The sequence below is a fragment of the Miniopterus natalensis genome, chromosome 20 (assembly GCF_054644295.1).
Source record: "Miniopterus natalensis isolate mMinNat1 chromosome 20, mMinNat1.hap1, whole genome shotgun sequence".
NCBI lineage: Eukaryota > Metazoa > Chordata > Mammalia > Chiroptera > Miniopteridae > Miniopterus > Miniopterus natalensis.
Genome location: NC_142100.1, coordinates 643,811 through 665,968, shown reverse-complemented (window position 1 = coordinate 665,968; position 22,158 = coordinate 643,811). Strand labels below are relative to the sequence as shown.

General features: G+C 49.0%; 1 protein-coding gene across 1 annotated transcript in view; it reads right to left on the bottom strand.

The window, feature by feature from the left end:
- Positions 1-4,346: 4,346 nt before the first annotated feature.
- GRIK4 (glutamate ionotropic receptor kainate type subunit 4) overlaps positions 4,347-22,158 on the bottom strand; it is a 428,146-nt gene continuing 410,334 nt past the window's right edge. The window contains exons 19-21 of the mRNA XM_087828477.1: positions 20,185-20,313; positions 7,473-7,591; positions 4,347-4,426 (exon numbers count right to left, since the gene is read on the bottom strand). Coding sequence (XP_087684603.1) covers positions 7,474-7,591; positions 20,185-20,313 — 247 coding nt within the window. The 3' untranslated portion in view covers positions 4,347-4,426; position 7,473. The remainder of the gene's footprint in view (positions 4,427-7,472; positions 7,592-20,184; positions 20,314-22,158) is intronic.

Sequence of the window (22,158 nt, the reverse complement as noted above, 5' to 3'; positions counted from 1 at the left end):
AATTTATCTTGCCTGGTTGTCTTTAAATTGCAATGGGGGCCTGGCCAGCATGGCTCAGTGGTTGAATGTTGACCTATGAACCAGGAGGTCACACTTGGTTCTGGGTCTGGGCACATACCCGGGTTGTGGGCTTGATCACCAATAGGGGGCGTACAGGAGGCAGCCAATTAATGACTCATCATTGATGTTTCTATCTCTCTCTCTCCCTTCCTCTCTCTGAAATTAATAATAAAAAAATATTTAAAAAATAAAATAAATTACAATGGGGTTGTTGATCCCTTCAGTTCGAAAACTTGGAGACTTTCCCTCTGGAAGCCACACCCAGTTTATACATGTTGGGGTTTTTTCCTATGGGAAGAATTTTCCGAAGGCATGATATCACCAATCTTTGAGTAATACACTGTAGGATGACCAGGTTGTCAGCTCAGAGGGCATTCTGGCTGGGTAGTGGTGGGGACTTGCCTGTGGGGAGAAAGCCACCTTTCACAGAGAGGCATGGGAATAACTCACAGCTCAAGGCAACTGAAGGTTTAATTCTCTCTTTGAGAAGGTCCCATAGGAAGCACTAGCTTTAAGCAAAATCTTTATGAAAGGATTCCTTCTCTGAATTTTCCAAATAGGCCTCTTTGTTATTACCCCAAGGGAACTGACAACCAGTCAGGGAATCAAATCTCCCTTATCATTTCCAGACTATTTTACCTGGCTGTGCACACCCCATTGGCAGGAGGGCCACAAATGGTTCTCTCAAGCTTCACTCAAACCAATCTGCCCCCGCCCTTTCTGGCCTTGTGTATTTGACTCCTACACCATGGGGAAGTCCCCTTGGATTCCAAAAGAAAATTAAACTCCTTGGAATCCAAAACTAATAAACTTTCACAGAGTGGCCCCAAGTGGATTGGTTATCATGATATTTTAGTCTCACCTAACCAATAAGAGGGCCAGTTGGCAAGTTTCCAGGATGAATATTCTCATATGAGCATTGAATTAGAGAAAGCCAAAAGAGTTGGCCATCTACATGCTCAATTTACACCCTACCTGAGTTCTGAGGTAGAGATCTTGTGACGGTTGGGGCTTTGCAAAGCAATTAAAAGAAATAAAGCAAAGTATTATATTTTAATTGATGTAATCTTCAAGCTCCCAGTGGAATCTGGGGTGATATCTGGCTAGAGTTACCCTGAGTATCAATAGATGACTATTCTGTGAAAGTGCATTTAGGAAGACAAAACCCTACAATTCCTGAACTTCATTAACATGTGTATCTGTATGGGGGGACTGGTTCAGACTCCCAGGACTACAAATTGAAAGAAGCCACCTAGACTTTTCTGGGATCTGAACAAAGAGCCAAAGCGGGGGGGGCGGGGGGGGGGGGGAGAAGGCAGTGGGGAGATGACAGAGAGAGAAGGGCAAGTGGAGGGGGAGACACAAAGTAGGTTTATATTTTTATTTGCTTTTAGAGTGCCTGGATATTAGACACACCAGACCACTCTTTCCAAACCAAAACAGCTTTCATCCATCACTAACATTTCTGGGTTTATTTCTGTTTTATTATAAATATTCAAAGAAAAATAAACAGACAAGAAAAAAACTGTTTATACAGTATACAGAATCAGATAGAAAATACAGAATGGAAAAGAAAGCCAACAGCCAACCAGATAAAAAGTGGAGCCCAACCAAGGAAGAGAACCAGCTGCTTGCAAAGTCCCTCATCGGCTTGAGGGAGGTGCAGGGAAGTCTCAGCAGCTGACAGACGCTGCCCAGCACTGCCAGTCTTACCTTTATTCCACGTGGTGAAAGGAACAGACTTCATAAATGATTCATGGGAACATTTATGTGACTAACCCAACAAAAAAGTTTGCTATTGATCAAGATATCCTGCTTACAAAAGTGAGTTTTAAAAACACCCCTTCCCACCCCAAGTGTGATCTCACAGTAGGAAACACATTGCCAGAAGCAAGGGGTGGAGCAGGAGTTGGAGCTGGGGTTGGAGCTCCACTGGGGTCTGTGCTCAGGCTCCCTCCCGGTGCCCTTCCCACCAAATCCACGTTTCTCCATGAGAATTACGGCAAAGTTTAAAAAATACTCATGTCCTGCACAGTTTGCTGTCATTCAGTTCTTAAAAAGAAAAAAGAAAAAAGAATTCAAATTCATGTGAGAGGAGGTCAGCCTAGGACAGAACTGGCATCCTTTCTAGGAATAATCAGGGGTACCATCTGGTCCCCAGAATGGCAGCTCTAACTAATTGTCCTGGCACAAAGAGGATGTTGACCTACCCAAACAGCAAAATCATGGAAATAAGCTCATCATCTTCCAAAGATGTCTTTATTTTAGTACATTCAGAACAGAAGCAATGTGAGGACAGTCTGATTGAAGGTGGTGGTGGTGGTGGTGGTGGTGAAAGTGGTGGTAGTGGCTATTTGTTTCCTGCTCCCTCTAATTTTTTTAAGTTTACAATCAGAAATTGCATAGAATTTCCATCAGAAAATGAAAGCTCTCTGCATGAGACTCCCAATTGGTGAAAAGAAGCAAAGGTCAAGCAGCTGTTGGAAGCCGCACCCCTTCCATCAAATGAGCTCCAGGTCCTGAAACACCAACATGCAGAATGGTCACAAGGAGCCATCTGAGAGCCTGGAGGCATTGTACTGATTTTGCAGCTGGAAGAGAAGTTGGGTGCTTTCCTAAGGTCACGCTGAGGTTAGGACTGAGGAGTTACTAGTTCCCAGGCCTGTGTATTGGCTACAGACCCACCTCTCTCCCAGGAACATGCCAAACTTTTGATTACTTCAGGTCTATTCATTTAATAAACACACACATGCACCCACCCACCCATACACACACACACACACACACACTGCACACTCACATTTGCAGCCAGATCTCATGTCTAGTAGCAAGAAATCACCCAACCCATGATAGCCTTGGGGACCAGCTTCACAGACAGCCACTGAATTTGGTTAAACAGAGATGCAGTTGGCCAACCGCCATCACACCGGGGCGGCGCCTGCTCCCTCCTCTGTGAGCAGCAGGCTCCAGGGGGGCCCGGGGTTCGCTCGGGGAGCCGCCTTCCCCGGGCCCCCTCGGGGAGCCGCGCCTGCCCTTCCCCCGCCTCCGGAGCGCTCACGCTCACGCTCAGGAACGCCCGGGCCCAAGGACAGGAATCAGAAGGGGGCAGGGACAGTCACCCGCGGCTCCGCGGAGTAAGCCGTGAGTGAACTGGTTTGGGGTGTTTTAAAAGTTACTTTAATGGACTTTGATCTGAGCCTCTCCGCCGTGTCCTTCCCGAGCCCTGCTCCTGAGCCGCCGCCACCGCGCAGGGACGGTTCACCCCTGAACCCGATGCTCGGGCCGCTCCACGTCCTACAGTGCGGGAGAAATCCGGGGGTTATACAGACCTCCATTTCCTAACCCAGCCTGTCCCTCCAAATGAGCAAGCGAACAAAACCATGAATAGAATGGAGAAGAAAACAAAGAAGGGGGGCGCATTAACAACACTATGCAAATCCGGAAAAGAAAAACTTCCCCGTGGAGTTTATTACTTTTTCTTGTAAGAACCAGACAGAGCGCAAAGGCCCCTCCCCAGGGGGCCAGCGGAGATCCCGCCCCGGGGGCTGGTCCGAGCGGGGCGCGCGCACTGTCCGGCGGGAAGGGCTGCTTTCGGCCCGAGGGGGCGCCGTCCCGCCCGGCTCCCCGGCTCTGGGGCCCAGCCCCCGGACCCGAGCGGGGCGCGGGGCTCCTGGGTCCTGCTCGGCAAATGCGGCGAGCTCCAGGGGGCGCGGCGCCACCCACCCGCCGCCCGGGGCCGAGCCCCCCGCGAGGGCTACTCGGGCTCGCGGCGCGCGGCCCGTTCCCACGCCGGGCTGTCCTCGCGGCGCGCGTCCTGGCCCCACGCCGGGCTGTCCTCGGGGCGCGCGGCCCGTTCCCACGCCGGGCTGTCCTCGCGGCGCGCGGCCCGTTCCCACGCCGGGCTGTCCTCGCGGCGCGCGGCCCGTTCCCACGCCGGGCTGTCCTCGCGGCGCGCGTCCTGGCCCCACGCCGGGCTGTCCTCGCGGCGCGCGGCCCGTTCCCACGCCGGGCTGTCCTCGCGGCGCGCGGCCCGTTCCCACGCCGGGCTGTCCTCGCGGCGCGCGGGCGGCGGGCGCGCGCGCGGGCCCTGGAAGCGGCGGCACTCGGGGCAGACCCGCACGTGCGTGCAGCCGCGCGCCGCCAGGGCGGCCTCCCGCGCCAGCCTCCGCGCCAGCTGCTCGGGCTCCCCGGCCGCGGCCCCGCACAGCTGGCCGTTGCTGAGCGCCGCGCTGCCCCGGGGCGGACGCTCCTGCGGGACGGGGCTCCGGGCCCGCGCGCCCCCCGCGCGCCGCCGGCGGGGGCGGCCGCCGTCCCGACACAGGATGATGCCGCGCAGCTCGGCCGCCATCTCCCGGCAGACGGACACCTGGAAGACACCGGGGTCACCGCCCGCCCCGAGCCAGCCCCGCGCCCCGCAGCGGGCGGGCGGGCGGGCGGGGCGCGCCGCAGAGGCACAGGCGCCCGGCCCCGGGCTTCGCCCGCCCCGCCCCGCCCCGCGCGGACGCCAGGGTGCTGGGCTGTGGGACGGCCCGCCGGCGCGCTGCCGGCTTTTGTTTGAACACCTTCAAAGACAGTGACCTTCCTGTGGTGGGAAAGAGCCCCCAGGATTTGCTGGTTTGTTTATTCGTCTTTTGCATGTCTGTGAAATGCGGCTTCGGCTACTAAGTTAACAGTTCCTCTCCCTGAAAATTTCCATTGATACCACTTAAGTTTGGACCAAGAAGCCTACCAAATAAATAACCTTTCTACTCCATGTCAGTTTTTCAAGTATTTAAAAAAGTTGCCATGTCTCCGGGAACATTCTGTTCTCATTTCCTTTGGTCGACTGGTTAGACAGAGCTGCAGAGGATGCATTCTAATAACTAGAAAAAAGAAACCAGAGCAGCATTCTCCTGCAGGTCACCATCTCCTGATATGAAACCCTTGGGCCCAGCTGTGTTTCAGAATGTTTTGGATTCTAGGAAGATAAGACAATACACCTACGATTGTGTACCACACCCAGTGAGGGTCTAGGGCAGACTCTATATTCAAACACATTGATATTTCTGTAACAAACTATGCACCTTCACACCGAATGAGATAAAGACACACTAGTTTCATACCAATTCAAGTCAAGCCTTGTCACCAAATGCATTTGTTTGACAAACTTATAAATAACTTGGAACTTTCCCTACTTCTTAAGTTTCAGAATTGTGGATGAAGGATCATGAACCTGCACTGCTACTAGTATTATGCCCACTTCAGAGATGTGGAAATGGAGGCTCAGAAGTTATATATCTTGCTAAAAATTACTTGACTAATAAATAGCTGACCCAGAGTTAGAACCTAAACTTCTCTACTCCAAACAGCATGCATAAAGAAGGACATGTCCCCAGGCCATCACAGAAGAAGCCTCCTGCCTGTTCATGTTCTTTTCCCCCGTCTTCCAGGTCTGTTAACCGGACTGCTTTCTGCTGTAGCCAAATAGCTAATGTAGCTCTTACTTTTCACTTTCACTTTCGCTATCTGGAATCCTCGCTGCAGTTTTCAGGGTATGTCCAGGGCATGGGCAAGCTCTTGGGGGGAGTAGCCAAATGTGTACAGATCCTCTCCTTAAGCAACTACAGAGAAGTAGTATCACCTAAAAGAATATGGCCTGAGCCAAGAATTGAGACCTGGACTCTAAACAAAGTGTTATTACTAAAGAGCTGAGACTCTTAGGCAAGGTACTTGACTTCTCTGTGCTTCTAATAATAACTATAACAGGTGAAATAATACCACCTGCCTAATCTGTTACATGTGACAAGAATGTAACAACATGAATTCATTGACTGCCAGCTGTGCTTTTCATGGAAATAAAGAGAGAGAAGTCCTAGCTGCAGCGCACTGTGTGAGTGCCCTGTGCATCGGTTACAGCGATGCTGGGAAGGCTGAGGAAGGGTCAACTCTTCTGGTCCAGGGAAGAAGGCAGGAGAATTAGGGAAGGTTTCACAGGAAAAGGAACACCTGACCTATAGGTCTTTCTTTCTATAAGTAATAAGTAAGTAGAATTCATCTAAGGAATGGACAAAGCTGAAAAACCGGTAGAGCTATAGAGAGAAGTAGAAGAGAAACCGAGAGACCTTGGCGCCAGGCAAGGCCCGTAAAGAGAGAACTTCTGGGGAAAACTGTTCACTTTGTCAAGGGGCACATTGAGTTTCAACAGGGCCCAAAGGGTTCTCTCTGGTTTTGTCCATTGGGAGGGGTCAGACCTCTTAGCAATGACCTTTCAAAGCCACAGTGCCCTGGATTAGGGGCTGAATGGGAGGCCAGGAAGTGGAGACTGAAGCAGTTGGATCACCTTGGTGTGGGAGAGGGGAAGACAGGGCGAGAGCAATAGTAACATTGATAGCATTTTTAAAATAGAGAATAAACTTGAGCATATTTTTAGATTTTGGGGAGAGAGCAGGGATAAAAATTGACGGGGAGAAAAGATAATCCTGGAGTAGCTGAGGAAAGATGGATTAAGATCGAGATGGAAGGACAACTGGATCATCTGCTGCGGCAGGTGGCTTTAGTGGGTACATTTTTAGGCAGGGGTTTTCATTTGGGGCTGGTCATGCCTGACTTCTTGGTGAGGTGGGAGATACAATCTCTCCCTGTGCACGAAGGAACAAAGGGGTGTGAGGAGTGGGCATGCAGTCTTGCTGGAAAACGGAAGAGGCTGAGCACAGTCAGAGGGCTGAAGGCAGTGCGAGAGCGAAGCCTTATAAGAGGCTGGACTCCACAAATGGATGGGGGCACTGTACACTTATGTACTGTTAGGAGCTGTTATCCAGTGTCGCTTAGTGAAGGAGATTTCAGAAGTTCCAGAGTTGGGGCTGGGAGATTGAGATAGAGGCTAAGAGCACAGTTAGCAGGGAAGGGTGTCTGGCCCTTCTCTGAGGTTCACGGAGGTGGGATAGGATACAGTTTTCTTCTCAGACATTTCCATCTGTGTGAAACTTATATTAGTATAGTTTGTAAACATCAGGTTTGGGAATTAAACTTATTCAAAATCCCTGAGAAGGAAGATGTAACTCTTGGGCTCCCATCTGAGCGTCTTTACTTGTAAAGAGGGAAGGGATAAGGCCACGGTTCCCACTAGGAAGCTGGTACTTTTGCCTGTTTTCCTTTGCAATGATACAGCTTGGGATATAGTTGTATAGGACTTTGTTGTTCATAAAAACTGTCCCATATTTATTTCCTGGACTATTTCATAGAAGAATCTGACACTGGACGTTAAATGGCCTTTCTGTGGCTGTGTGAGGGATGGAGCATTGATGAGGATCTCCTGCCCTTGGTCTGTCCCACGGGATTTCACAGGATGCGTCTGAAGTTACTTTTGTCTGTACACGAGCCTGTGAGCTTTGCCCCTTCTTTCAAAACATAGGTCATACCCCTTGGAGGTTTACCTCAGTAGCTTCTGAGTGTCGGAGAGTCCATAAAAACTCCAACATAGCCATAAAAATGGCCACGATTAAGCCACAAATTAGAACCACAAAGATTCCACCAATATTCTCCATTCCTAGGCCTGTAAGAAAGAGATAATAGGAAACAGTGTAAACGAGCTGGAGGCCCAGTCATTCCACCCAAACACACACACTCCTCGGGAGTTACAGCCATTCTTCTGGGGAAATGCAGCAGGAGTCAAAAGGGGGAAAGACCTAGTTGCAAATGGAGGAGACTGGAGAAGAGATTCCAAAAGGGTCTCTGAGACTGGGAGGTGGAGTCATTTTAAGAAAAAAGCTCAAGAAAATTTGATTTAGCCTGTGATATCAAAATACCTGTGCATTCTAGTATTTGCATTAAAAAAATGTAGGCAATCTTACTCATGTGTTTGTGTGATATAAAGTAAGTGTTTTAACCAAACTATAGTTAGAAAAAAAATATATGTCTACTAAAATACTAATTTGGGAAAGAAAACTTTTTATCTTACTTTTTATCTTATCAGACCAGTGGTTCCCAAACTTACCTACCCGAAGAACCTCCTGAGAAGCTTGGTAAGATATTGTTTCCTAGTTGTTCCCCCCAGACCTATTGAACCCACATCTCTGGAGATTGAGCCCAGGAATCTGTATTTTAAAACATATTAAATAGGTAACCTTTTTCCAGCCAGGCCCAAAATTAGTTTTCAAATTGGCATTGTTAGAAGCTGTACATGACTGTAAGTTCCTTGAAGCCAGGCACAGTTTCTGGTTGGACCCTCATCTAGCATGATACCTGACATATAGTATACACTCAATAAATATCTGTAGAATTATACAGCTGTTTCATTTTCACAGTGTCAAACATTGAGTGTAGCTATGTAACTGGATGCTGTTTTGGTATTAAAGAAACCCAACAAAAAGCATCTTTCATCCAGAAAAATGCCAAGAGGGTGGCTGCTGTCCTGTGCTGCTCCAGATGCTTACACATTTGCGTGCTCAGCCCGTAGTGTCCTCACAGGACACAGAGCTGCAGGGAGAGCCAGCTCCTCACAGCACTAGGGATGAGACCTGGTTCTGGAGCGGAGATCTGACACTACTCTCTGCACCTTGGAAAGCTGGAAAAAGAGCCCTACATAGCCGTATCAAGATGCCCTGGGTTTCCTCTCACAAAGCCTCAAGTGGGTGTCTGCGGTTTGTTTGCTTTGGTTGTAAAATATCATAGAGCGTTGCAGTGCCTGCTACACTACTAATGTGCTGCCACAGTAAGGGTGTTGAATGCACTGTATGCTCTGCTCGTCAAGTGCACAGTCAGCTCCGGACGGCGTATGTGAAGCAGGTCCTCTCTTTTGCATAATCACAGATGCGATTATTTAAAAACTCAATTCTAAGGGAAGGCAGAGAGGATATGAAGTAGATTTCTACCTTTGAGAAGAAAGGTACTTGGAGTTTATTTGAATAGCTGCACATCTAACCTAGGACCATTAGGGCGGAAGGTTTTTGACCATAGAAACATCAGGATCCATGGGTGAGTGGGGACACGAGAGAAGGCACCAAGGGCCTGGCTCGGGCGGGCGGGCAGTGCTCCAGCCACAGGGTTAAGGGTGAGAACTGAGGTGCTGGGATGTGCACCTGAGTGTCACGGACAAACTGGTTTTCTCCAGCGGACCCCTGTGGAGAAAGGCTAGAGGAATGTTACTGGTGATGGCTTCGCGACCAAGGATGCCCACCTGTTCAGGTAAATAGTTCTCCAGTGGCTGCGGAGGTACTTTCTGTATGCCTCTCCTACCACTTTGGGATAGTATTGCCCTATCTAGAAATAAAGGCTAGGGTCCCCTCCAAGGGCCTCCAGCTCCCCTGTGCTCTGCAGGGGTGGGCCCTGCTGTCTCCAGTACAGCTCTGCTGTGTGGCGCGAGCTGCTTCCCGCCTCCCCTACTCACCCGGCCTCCTCAGCCTTGTCCTCCCCACTGCTCCTTCCCTCAGTGCAGACACACACTCACGTTTCTCCTCAGAGAAAAGTAAAAAATCCTTCTTTGCCCTCCAGCTCTGTCTAGGAAGACCCTTTCTCTTTCCCTTCTTCCCTGGACAAGCTTTTTGAAATAGTTATTTATATCAGACTTATTAAAGACATTTTGAAGCCCATAAAATGCTTACAATTGGAGACCCCATTTCACATAAAAGCAAGTAGAAGAAAATGCACCCATATCTTACGTTAAATGCATTTTAAAAATTTTTCCTTCTGAAATGACTGGATGTCACTAAAAAGGTTAATTTTATAATTGGCTGTGATTTCTCAGCAATCATACAAAATGAAAAAATATAACAAAAAATTGTTTCTATATGTAATGAAGTTTTTATGAATATTAAATTTAAAAATTAATAAAGCCAAAACAATGTCACATTTCGGAGGTATTTAATTTCATTTTGGAATTTTTTTTTTTGCATTTTGAAACTAGTAATTTTCTTCAGGCCTCAAACATAATTTTAGATGCTGGAGAAAACGTTTGGGCCCTAGGGAAGCTTGTCTGTGGATCTGAACGTGTTCCGAGTTCACTTTTGTCGTCCTGGACACCCCTCAACCCATGCAACCGTGTCTTGCAATCAAACCACCCTCGCCAAATTTACCAGTGAACATTTTATTTCTAAGTTGTTGGAAAATGTCTAGTCCTAATCTTTGCGACCTCTTGTAGCACTTGACATTAATAATCACACCCCTTCTCGGCTTTTAATGAACCAGTGCTCTCCGCCGTCTCACCTTGGCTTGCTGCGGCCCTTCCTCCCCCTGCTCTGCATTTGGTCCTTGCCTCTTCTTCATGCACTAGGCTATTACCAAATCCTGCCGGTTTTATCTCTGAAACACCTTTCAATTTCTTATCCTCTCTATCTCTCCTACACTTCCCTAGTTCAGCCCCCACCGTCTCTCGCTTGGACAAAATGATTTCCCTGCTTGTAGCCGTGCCCTCCCCAGCTCTGGCCCCACAGCTGCCCGGGTCCTCCTGAAAAGCAGAGCCTGCCTGTGACACGCGCTCTGGTGGCACAGAGCTGCGGCGAGATGCCCGCATACTGCAGTGTGGCTCTGCGGCGCCTCTGCCCTCCCTGCTCCGCGCTCCCCGCGCCCCGCGCCCCGCGCCCCGCCTGGCCAACACCAGCCGCTCCTTTAAGATTTAGCTCAGGGGTCACTGTCTCCAGGCCGAGCTTTCTGCTGTTACCTGACTGTCAGGCGCATGCTTTGCGTCTGACTGATGCTGCGCCCTGCGCCACTCTGCTGTCGCGGGGCAGGGCCCGAGTTCAGTTACGCGCGTCTGGACTTTCCCTCAGGCCGCGCTCCGCGAGGGAAGGCCCATGTCTTGCTCAGCTCTGCAACTCCGCAGCCACGGTGGCGGGAGCCCAGTAAGTGTTTGTTGAAAGGATGAGCAGAAAGACAGAGGATAAAGACATCCCGGATGCGGAAACCTGAATTATCACGGGCGTGAGGCACGGGGAGGGTTATAAGCAGGCAGGTTATCTGTGCTGGGATAATTTTGATTAGACCAGGGGACACTTCTCGGAGGACCTGAGCTTTTAACAGGATGCTGGTGGAAACTGTGAGTCACTGAAACACCCACAGTCTTTCCTTCCCAGCTTCTCACGGTTCAGGGCCAGCACGTCAGCCATGGGCACTGGCTGCAGTGTGATTCTTGGCTGAGTGGTCTCCTCCCCCTGTAGTGAGCCTTGTAGGCCGTTCACGGCTTTAGGAATGTATTGGAAAGTAGAAGAAAGAACAGATTGCCGGCAGAGTCAGATTTGAGAAACGGAGCGGGGAGCGGGAAGCAAGTGTTAAGAGAGTGCAGCACTTCTATTTCACACTGTCATCACTCACTCCCCAGAAGTCAGAATGCCTCCCACAGCACCCAGCCACAGCTCAGATGAGCCTCTGATGGGACTCCTTCCGGCCTGACCACAGGCCCCCACGGCACTCACAGATGCACCTGTAAGGGGAGCCATCTAATCACCCCCTCCCTTCCTTTATTCAGATGGGAGCACACAGAAGCCATCTAAACAGATGGTTCTCAAGCTGAGATTTTCTCCTGACTCTTCAGCCTCTGAGCCTCAGCTGTGCCCCAGCAGTAAGCTCATATTAAGTGAAACAGAATCAGACTCTCCCTGCAAACTCATGGTTGGTTAAATACTGACTTTGGTGTCACAGTACGTACAAATGAATAAATTTGTCTCTAAAACTGCAGAGTGGAATGGCAGCCTGGAAGGGAGTACCTCTGAGTAGATTGGGCTCTCCACCCGCCCACCACCTACCCTGCCTTCAGCGCTGACTGGTGAATAATCACTTCTTGGATTCAGGTGCATGTGTGTCTCATCCTAAAAATCCTTGCGTATCTGCAGGTAGCACTACAGAAATGTGTGACTGAGATGCAGGGAAGTTATTTTTGAAAAAGAAATAGCTGTACCTGGGAGGCAGAGAAACAGAGAGAGGCCACACGAGCCACTGAGGCAGGTGCAGAGACTGGAGAGACAGTCTCACCAAGGGACAGCATATTTGTTCTCTGACATTGGGCAACAAATATTTTTTGAGGAGCTTCCAGGAGCTGAACACTATGCGAGATGCTGAAGCTCTGTGCAATGTTCCCCATGGAAAACATTTGGTTGGAACATGAATTTTTTGACCAATATGACTTCCAAGTACTTTCTGTTTCAGAATCACATTCCCCTACATCCATGCAAACATGTGAAATGGCCCCATCTTCACAGAATTATTTGTTGTAAATAGCAACTTCATATGCCCATGTGTGAGCTGGCCCAGAACATATGCTGAGGACTGTACAATGGTATGCTGGCCGTTTCTTCTTACATTCACTGTGACATCTGTTGACTAGACCTAGCAGCTTATGGAAATAGTGCTGGAGAAAGTGGGGAAAGGGACATGAAATAGAAAACGGATGGGAAAGTCATTGATAAATTTTGCAGTTTATCAAATCACAAATTATGGGAGAGGCACTTTACAATTTATCAAAACCTGAGCTCAAGCACTTCATTTCATTTTAAAAACAGTTCTTACCTCATTCAATTATCATTAAAAACACTGTAAAGAAGGCCCACTGCCCAAATTTTACAGTTAAAGAAATGGAAATTCAGGGTACTTAAGTTGCCCAAGTTTCACACCTAAGATGTGAATTCTACATAAATCTTCCTGCCTGGCTAATGTTCTTTATAAAAAGCAGGTTGTCCTTTATAAGTGTTTACTATGAGCAAAGCCACCATGCCAAACATTTAGATTCAATCCTAACAGTTGCCCTATGAAACCAGCATTATTCAATTAAAAAAAAATTTTTAAATTGACTTTTAGAGAGAGAGAAAGGGAGAGGGAGAGAGAGAGAGAGAGAAATATTGAGTGAGAGCAAAAAAACTGATCAGCTGCCTCCAGCATGTCTCCTACCAGGATGGATCCTGAAACCGGGGCATGTGCCCTGACCAAGAACCAAACTGGCAACCTTTGGTGTATGGGACAACACCCAACCATCTGAGCCACACTGGCCAGGGCAGCACTACTCTTACTTCCATTTTCCTGACAAGGAAACCCAGGTCCTAGATTCAAGCAACTTGCCCAGGTCCATGAAAGGAAGTGCCACATTCAAACTGAAGCCAGAGCCTGAGCCCTGACCCTACCTCACACGGCCACTCCAAGCTTGGGTTCCTCACGGCACAGGGGCATGATTCCAGAACTCAGCCTGGTACCCTGATGCCGGGAAGAGGGTCCTGTGTATGGGCTATTAGTTCCACTCATAAAACTCCTTTCTCTTCTTGAGAACATTATATCAAGTGTTTGAATCAATGATTTATTGACTTAATCTTGGCTCAGTTTCCAGACAGAGTTGGGCTACAGTCTTTATAATTGCTGAACCACCTTTGATGCCCACACACTGGACCACCATTTGCCTTGATTCCTGATTATGCTTTCTGCCCCGCCCCCTGTCTCTTGATAATAAATTTGATTTTATTAGAGAGAAGCTTCCTCTGCAAGCATCTCTGAGACACTATCTAAACTCCCACTCCAGTCTTGGCTCTGTCCAGAGAAACCAGAAAACCAGGATAATCAGGCTCAGCCACCTGAGAAGGCAGAGGAAAATGTCCCTTGAATTCCCTTCCCACCCCTATCACTTACCCCCACTCTTGCTAAGATGTCTCACACTTTCATTCCCAAGCTGTGCCAGTCAGCAAACTTCCTGCTTTCCAAGGATTTTGTGAGGCAATATCACTGGCCTCTTTTCCATCCTTGAAAGGGGACCCTGATTTTCACAGCCTGGTGATGTATTTATGTTTCTTTGAAGCTTGATAGTGAGCTTGTGTTTCTCAAGATAAAGGCATTTAATTTCCTTAGAATTCCCCTACTACCTTGTTGTCTAGCAATTGTTCTGCAAGCCTTCAGCAGCCCAAGCCCCTTGAATCTGGATGCTGACATCTGTGAGTGGCCAACGATACTTCTTTTTATAGGAGTTGAGTGAGAAAATAAATAAAATAAGTGTTTTGGAAAAGAAAAAGCAGAAGAAAAGGAAACATTTTGGGATGAAGCCTGCTTCTTTTTGTACTTCTCCCGTCTTCCACATAATCTGCCACTTCCTTTTTTAGTTGTGCATGAAGGTCGATGGCCACTGAGCTGTAGACAGGGAAAGAAACAGGCAGAGGGGGAAGCAAGAAGGTGATGTGTGGTTCTCACCAGAGCCAGGTAAGAGCTGGCAAGAGGACTCAGGATTGGTGGCATCCTGAGGTTAGGATTCTTCTCTGGAATTTGGCAATGACGTTTGAGCTGTGATATTGGATTGGAAGCTGGACAGCACCGGGCTCTTTCTTTGAAATTTCTTGCATTTTAATAGGACAACAAAGTAGAAAGGGATTCTGTGAGGCACCACACATTGTCTGGTCCTGTCTGATTAAAACCAAGTGCCTATAGCCAGCTGCTCCCAGTTTCAGGACCTTTTCCTGGTTCCCTTCACCTTCGTCTCTCTGCCTATTCTATGGTTCTTGCAGTTCTTTGGGCACATATGAAAGCTGTTTTAAATCACGAAGAGAAAGATCACCTGGGATCTGTTTTAGAAAGCATTTTAACATAGCTTCTCTTTGTTCATGTGAGTCACAAGGAGAAAAGTGTCCCTGTGGCTCCGTTCCTGGTGACCACTTAAGGACCTGAAGAAGGTACCTTTTGGGTCCTGTCGACCCTGTTCTTTTGGCACAGGAGGGGTGTCCTGAGCACTGATTTGTATTCCCTAAGCCTGATGGCTCTTTTGACCAAGCAATGGCTCCTCGTTTCTGGCTGGTGCTGCTCCTCAGCTTGGAGGTCAAGTGGACTTCCCCTTGGCCAGGAAGCCTTTGGCCTCTCAGGAACGTTTGCTTGGGCTTCGGCCATGGCAGACACGGGGCTAGGGCATTCACCTGGCACTGGCTGCTGTGGCTGGGGTGGGAGTGGACGTCCTGGCTCTTATGGTGAGTTGCACAGCTCCCCCCAGCTCCCCTTGGACATCACCACTCATCAATGCTGCCCACCCTCTTGTTTCAAAGAACAAGTCCAGAGGGCAAGTTCCTAGAGGCTGATGGATAGAGCGCAGGCATCTTCCAAAGCACGGGGACCTGAGCAGGGTGACTTCCATGGCTTATTCCAAACCCTTTCCATCTACTCAGTCCTTTCTCCATGCCAGGGAACCCCTGGTCTCCGGGCGAGGAGAAGAGAGAAGCCTCCTGCCCCCCATCCTCCCTGGGGCCTGACCTGCGTCCCCCTTTCCCAACCACCCTGAACTCTGTTGTCAGGTCAGTCTTTCTAAACCAACCACTCTACAAAAACAAGAACAATTTTTCTATAAATGTGCCTAATTTCTACTGCAAATTCCCATTTCCACTTGATTGCCAAAAATGCACAAACTTCCCATGCGTTTCAGTTTTAAATTCAGTTAAATGCAGTGTTTTCTCTGTTCCCCCTTCACCAAGGATGTTTTTCAGGTCTAAGACTGGAAAGGAGATGATGTGTAATGGCTGGGAGTGGTGTTCAGCACCTGACCCTATGCTGGATTCCACTTAGATTTCCAATATTCTCGTCAGGGGTCCAGGAAAGCGCAGACCTGCCACTCGGCCCTCCCTGCCTGGGTCCCCGTGTGCCATCTCTCATGTCCTCGATGCACTGAGGCATGACATATATTTCTGGGGCTTGCCAAACTCCAGCAAAAATCTGTTTATCTCTTGGGATCCCCAGCTAATCTAGGAGTTTTATCTGCCACTCTCCACCTCCCAGCAGGACACAAGGCTCCTTCTTGGGGACCTGCCACATTCAAACATGTCCTCTGCTGCTCAGAAGTTCCCTGTCCTGAACAGGGAATCCTTTGCAGCTGAGGCGGCCTGGCTCTGCTATTCTTTTTCACTCTCTAACTTCTAGTGTCAACTTCCTGCTAAGCTTCCTTCAGGTGTTAGTCTTTTGTATTCCAAAATATTTTGTAGCAAGCCAAACACCATGGCTCCTAAGAACATTTTTCTGCTATGAATTGTAAGGGTTTCTTTTGGAACTGAAAGCCAATTTGACTGTGTTCTTCCTGAGGCAATGACTGTTTCCGGGGACCATGAATGCCACTAAGAGTTCAGAATTCTACCCCACAGGCCTGCATTCATCATGCCACACCTCACCCAGACCTGTGAGGCCTGCAGCCGATACCCTCAAACCAGTTTGGTGTGATACTAATGTGCCAAGGCACAAGCAAAGCTCTGGGATGTCATTGGGGCATCTTCCTGGAATGTCAATTTACATTAAATAAACATGCCTACATTATGTTGTCAGATACAAAATTCACATGTGCTTGTAGGACAAAACAGAGCACTTTAAGGAAATTCCAAGCATGGTAGGAGAGACGCTTGGGACCATGTCCCCACATCCCAAGAGTGTATGTACACTCAGTTTCCTCTGCTATTAATTTTCTCTGTGGAAAAGTCCGGGACATACTGGTTTGAAGTCCAAATGCCTTTATCAGTTTTCAATTCCCTCAAAGCAATTTCTGAGTGCAAAAACTGTGCCCCCAGCATTCCTGAAATGGTGACTCCTAATGAGTGCTTCGAGGTCCAGGCCAAATATCTCTGCAGAGCATCCCCTGACCTTCACTCAGAATTAATCACTTCTTCCACTGGGTTCATAACACTTCCCACAGTGCGACCACGCTAGACTATCTGTGCCTCTCCCTAGGTCCTAACCCCCTTGAGAGTAGGGCCATATCTCCTTTTTAGCACGGTGCCTGATGGGCAGTGGTTGCAGTGTTTGTGGGTACAGTGGGGACTCTGTGTACATTTTCAAGCCAACACCGGGTGTTGGTGCTCCTGTTGGGGAGGAAACAGACATAGGATGAGGGTGGAAATGGTACCAGGCTGGAGGAAGCTCCTTGAGGTTTGCTCATTCATTCATTCATTCATTCATTCGTTGTTTATCTTTCATCAAATACTGATGACAGGTAACATGCTGGTCACTGGGATACAAAAATAAGGAAGAGACAGTCCCTGACCTTGAGCTTCTCACAGTCTATGAAAGATAGTCCCTGACCTTGAATATCAACAGACACAAAATAAATGTCCTACGTGTTGATTTTAGAAGCGCTGTCTAGCTGTAAGGAGCATGCAGAGGGCAGGCGCGCTGTGCTGTGGACACTATTTAGACCCCCATTCTCTTTAGTGCTCCTCAATGCGAAGAATTTAGAATAAAATGTGTACTCACTTCCTTTGTGCTGTTTAACATGGTTTAACTCCTTCAATCTCTATAACAGCCCTGAAGGTGGAATTATTATTATTTCTGCTTCCCACAGAGGGAAACGGAGACTCAGTGGCCTTTCGTAGTGTCTATAACAAGACCATCTATGGAGTGGAGTCCATTTCACCCACTGCCCACCATCTCGAATCTTATCAAAGCTGTCTCAGGGAAGAGAACTGTCCTAGTGGCTGTGAACAGAACAAACAGGTATACAGGAAGGCAAACGTTTGAAGAGCTTCATTTGTGGGGGTTAGGGATACGAAAATAAAAAAAGTTCATTGGACTTTGGGGTACATCTAAAGGGGAGAGAGAGGATCTAAATCAAGGTCCCTGAGTGAAAACTCTAAGGTACCCAGATACCCATGTGTCTGCCAATTTTACTGCCCACTGCTGTTTCTCTGTAGGATTGAAATCATATATAAACAAATATAAATAAGTAAACGAGTGCACAAAAGGGAAGGGCCTGTGGCTAGGTTTAGGGGTCAGGGATGAAAGGGGAAACTGGACAGTGGGATTAACTCAGGAGTGACTCAAGGAAAACCAGCTCCAAGTGATGAAATGGGATCAGATTTATAACAGAAAGGAAAGCTGGGGAAATCCACAACCAGTGGGAAGGAGGAGAGAAGCAAGCCCTGAAAGCCATCTGGAGCTGCAGCCTGGTGGCTACCAGCAGGGGCCAGTGGCATTCCCTGCACCACTCAGAGGCTTGGAGGCTCAGAGGCCATGGCCTGTCTCCTCTGGCCTCCTTCATCTTCATATGTTCAGCTATTCAGAGGCAGGAACAACTGGACTGTGTAGAAAACTCTGGGTATAAAGGCTGAGAAAAGTACTTGCAAGCACAGTTTCATTAAGCCCTCTAGTGTGGCCCAGGAGAACTCAGTAATTGGTTGCTTTTGCTAGCTATCGGTTGGTATAATCACACAACCCACAAACACTTATTGAATACCTGCCGTGTGCAAGGCTCTGTGGGGGAGGCTAGGGACACAGAAGCCAATAGGACTGGGTCCCTGTCTAAGGTGCCATCATCCATGCATGGGAGACCAAGAAGTGCAAGGTCCTATGCTGAGTGCTCCATCCACAGGCACAGGTCGGGACGTGGGTAGAGAGAGGGACCAATGGCTTCCAGGGAGGGGTGTATTGGGACATTTTTCCTGCTTCGCTAATCCGTCAGGTCTTTCACTCTGGTCCCAGGCCTACATCTCCACTTCTATTTTAGAAGGCTTCAGATCAATAGTTAAAATGGCCTTCTTTCCCACCACTCCCATGTTATCACTGATATCACAGAACACTAACACATATTAACCCTAATAATACTCTCATTTTATTTTGACTATTCCAGGCCCGGTCAGGTGTAGATTGCTTTCAGTCATGTGTCTTTTTACTGGGAAGGGCTGCCCACACTTTCCCTGGTGTAAACCCTGCAGGCAGCCCACCTCTTTCTGTGGGGATCTTTCTCGGCACCACCTGCAACATCTAGTCTCTGCTCACAGCCCTGCCCACTGCATAATGCCCCCTCCATGCCTTTCCTCAGGGGCCAGTTGCCTGTAGTCCCCCCGCATCTATTCAGGTTGGGCACCTTCAACACCTGGTTCATTCTATCCAATCCACAAAGGTCCCTGACGTTTGTTTCTGTACCTCCCCCACTTCTCTTTTCTCTGAATGCGCAGAGTTCCTGTTCATTCCTAACCTTCGCTTCACACCTGACCTTCGGGAGGGGACAGCAGGAAAGGTGTGGCCTCACTAGGTTCCTGTGATGGAAGGGGCAGCGTTTCCTCAAAACTGCAAAGGGCTTGCCCATGTAGGTATATGTTCCTGGGGTCTCTCCTCTCAGGATAGAGAGCCACCTAGAGAAGCCAAGAAACCCAGAGGCACTCATTCACTGTTTCATCATGTTGAGGGAAGGGGAAGCACATGGTGCTGTGACTCAGTTCACTCCTCTGTGCCCTCCCAAGGGAGGGAGCATGTCGGTAAATTTGTTGCATATTTTGGCAAGGCTGCAATAGGTTACTAGGGTGAGCTATATGATTTATTGTGCAAACTAGGACATTCTGAGTATGAGGGTGGTTCTAAAAGTAACTAACAGGCATTAACTGATTGACAGCGGGTGTGATCTGGGACTCTTCTGGGCAAACCAGTATATGTGTCCCCTAAAGAAATCCTGGGTGCTCAGGGACCCTCGGCTGCACATTAGTTCAGTGTCTGCTCTTTATTCAGCCTGATTTGATATTAGTTCATTCCTTCAAATAAAATATCCACGTGTCAAACCCTATGGACAGCTCTGTGAAGACCAGCGCCCTCAAGAACACTGGCATTATGCCAGAGGAGGTGGGAGTAAACAATGAGTGAATGGAAAATATAGTATCAGATAGTGATGAAGTCTGATGAAGGGTTCAGGTGAAGGGGAGAGGTGTGTGTAGGTGCAGAGGACGATCTCTCTGAGGGAGGCCAGAAGGAGGAAACAAGTGCAGACTGAGGTGGCAGCAACTGGGAGGCTTGGGGAACAGAAAGAAAAGCAGACAGTTGAGGGAAGAACAGATCAGTAGGGACTTGCGGTTACAGGAAGCCTGAATTTAATTCTGAGTGACATGGGAAACCACGGGAAGGTTTGTGCAGACTCATGCTGCCATCTTATTCGTGTCTTTAAAAGAATCACTGTGGCTGCTGGCGGAGAACACTGTGAGGGACAAGGATGGGAGGGGAACAGCCTGTTTCAGTCACAGTCCTGAGGTGACCGCAGGAGCCAGGGCAGGAGCCTGGTGCCAGGGGTCAGAGGTGGGGGATGCGGGAGGTGTGGTGGAAGCAGTCTCTACGATGTGCCAGGACCCTGAGAAAAGACTGACCCCAGGCAGCCCCAGCTTAGCCCTAGGTTCCTCCCAAGACATGTTGTCAGAGTGCCCTGGGCGCCGTGGGGAGCGGGTGCACCAGGAGCAGCGCCCTTACCTTTGGCTCTGTGGTCCTCCTCCTTGGGGCACTTGCCCCCTTCCCACCACCTGCGCTTCAGGATTTCCAGGCGGTTGTTCTCCTGCAGCTGGAGGATGGCCAGGTCGAACTCGTCCCGGAACCCCGAACCTGCGCACAGGAGGGCCCAGAACACAGGACAGGACGTAAGTGTCCTTCTGTGGAGCACTTTGCCACTTTCTAGGGAAACCCCCGGCCAATCTGCCTGCTTAACCTTGGGGGGGAGGGGATGAAGCGATGGATGCCCCACCCCAGGAGCATGGCTTCCCTCTGCTCTCCCCCCTCTGCTCTATCCCCTCTGGCCTCCCCTCTGCTCTCTCCTCTGCTACCTCCCCTCTGCGCTCCCCTCTGGGCTAAGTCTGAGTACTTTGTGGAAAAGAGGAACTCTGGCTTCATGCTGGGCACTCAGGAATTTCTACCCTCCTTCTCTTCCCACTGACTGGCAGGCCCCCTGGCCAAGACCCCAGTGTGGGTCAAGGGACAGCTTCCTAGGCAGTGTGGCCCCTTCCTCCGCACCAAGTGCTACCCTTCTTTGTCCAGGTCAACTGACAGGCGGGAAGCTGATTGCAAAGCTTCGCCTCTGCCTCCAGGAGGCCAAGGAGGGAAATCTGCGACATAACCTCTCAGGTGGGCAGTTGTCTATTTTCTACTTTATTTAAATTAATTTCTCAGGCATTTATAACTCTTTCTACACCACACCTGACAACTGTTTAGCTCCTCTTCTACATCTGTGCAGAGAATGCAGTTACCAGGCAGGCCACACCGTCACAGCTGCCTGCCCTGTGCCCCAGACCTGCTCACATTGCTCCTCCCTCCCTCCCTCCTCACTCAGATGGCTTCTGTTCAGCACGACTCTTTTTAAAATTTTCTTGACCATATTGGTGAAGGAGCTTTGATTCTAAAATTTAGATGTAATCACAAAAACAAAAACAAACTTAAATAAAATTGTGGAGTGCTCAATGCCCCGGCACATGCTGAGGCCTGATATCATTAGGGAAAAACTACCAAGAGGCTGGAAATCAACTAAGCTGCCCAGGGTTCTTGCCCAAGCTCTGTGAAGGCCTGATGTGAACAGATATCCCAGGAAACAGGCTCTGGTGAAGAACTCAGGCAAAGGTTGGAACAAGTAGATTAGTGCTCTCAAACTTCAGTGTACACAGGAGTTACCTGAGGATCGTGTGGACCGCAGACTCTGGCTCCGGGGGTCTGCATTTCTATAAGCTCCAAGGTGACGCCCTGCCGCGGAGCCAACGGCTGCACTTTGACAGGCAAGGAACCAGGTCAGCTCCCAGATCTCTCTGGGCTCTGACAGCCCTGACTTTACAAATAGAACCTTCCCCACTACAGGCAAGACTGGGCTTGGGCATGCAAGCCCCAAGCCTGCAGCCCCCAATGTGTCTTTGCAACTGATTTGGGTGCATAGCAACAGACCCTCATGAATAGTATACTTAATTCACGTCTGTGGTGAATAGCCACTTGAACTAATGGACAGTGTTAGGGATGGACTAAAGAACATTCCAAGTTGGAAGACAACTATCCAGCCCAGCAAGGCATTTCAGGTAGTTTCCGAGGCATTTTCAACCAAACCTCCACAGCACACGGGGCCCCATGAGGGGACACCCCACCAACTCTGTGTTTGCCTACTTAGCTCCTAAACACCTGACTAATTTTCCACTGCACTCCTTGTTCTGTTTCCCTTTGTTTTCCTGGGTTCAACCACATTGCTTATTCAGTAGTTATGCCCTTACCTCCAGCTTAAGAATGACACACAGGTTTGTCTTTCCTGGACATAACCTGAGCTGGACCTAAATTCCATCCTATCAACCTGATCTCAGAACCTAGGCTAGCCCACAGCACCCTCCTGCTTGCCCCTCCCTCCTCCTTTCCAGCTGGTAGGACCCACTGGTAACATGGTCTAGGCTCAAGTCTAACTTGCTTCTCTACTTGTTCTGGGAC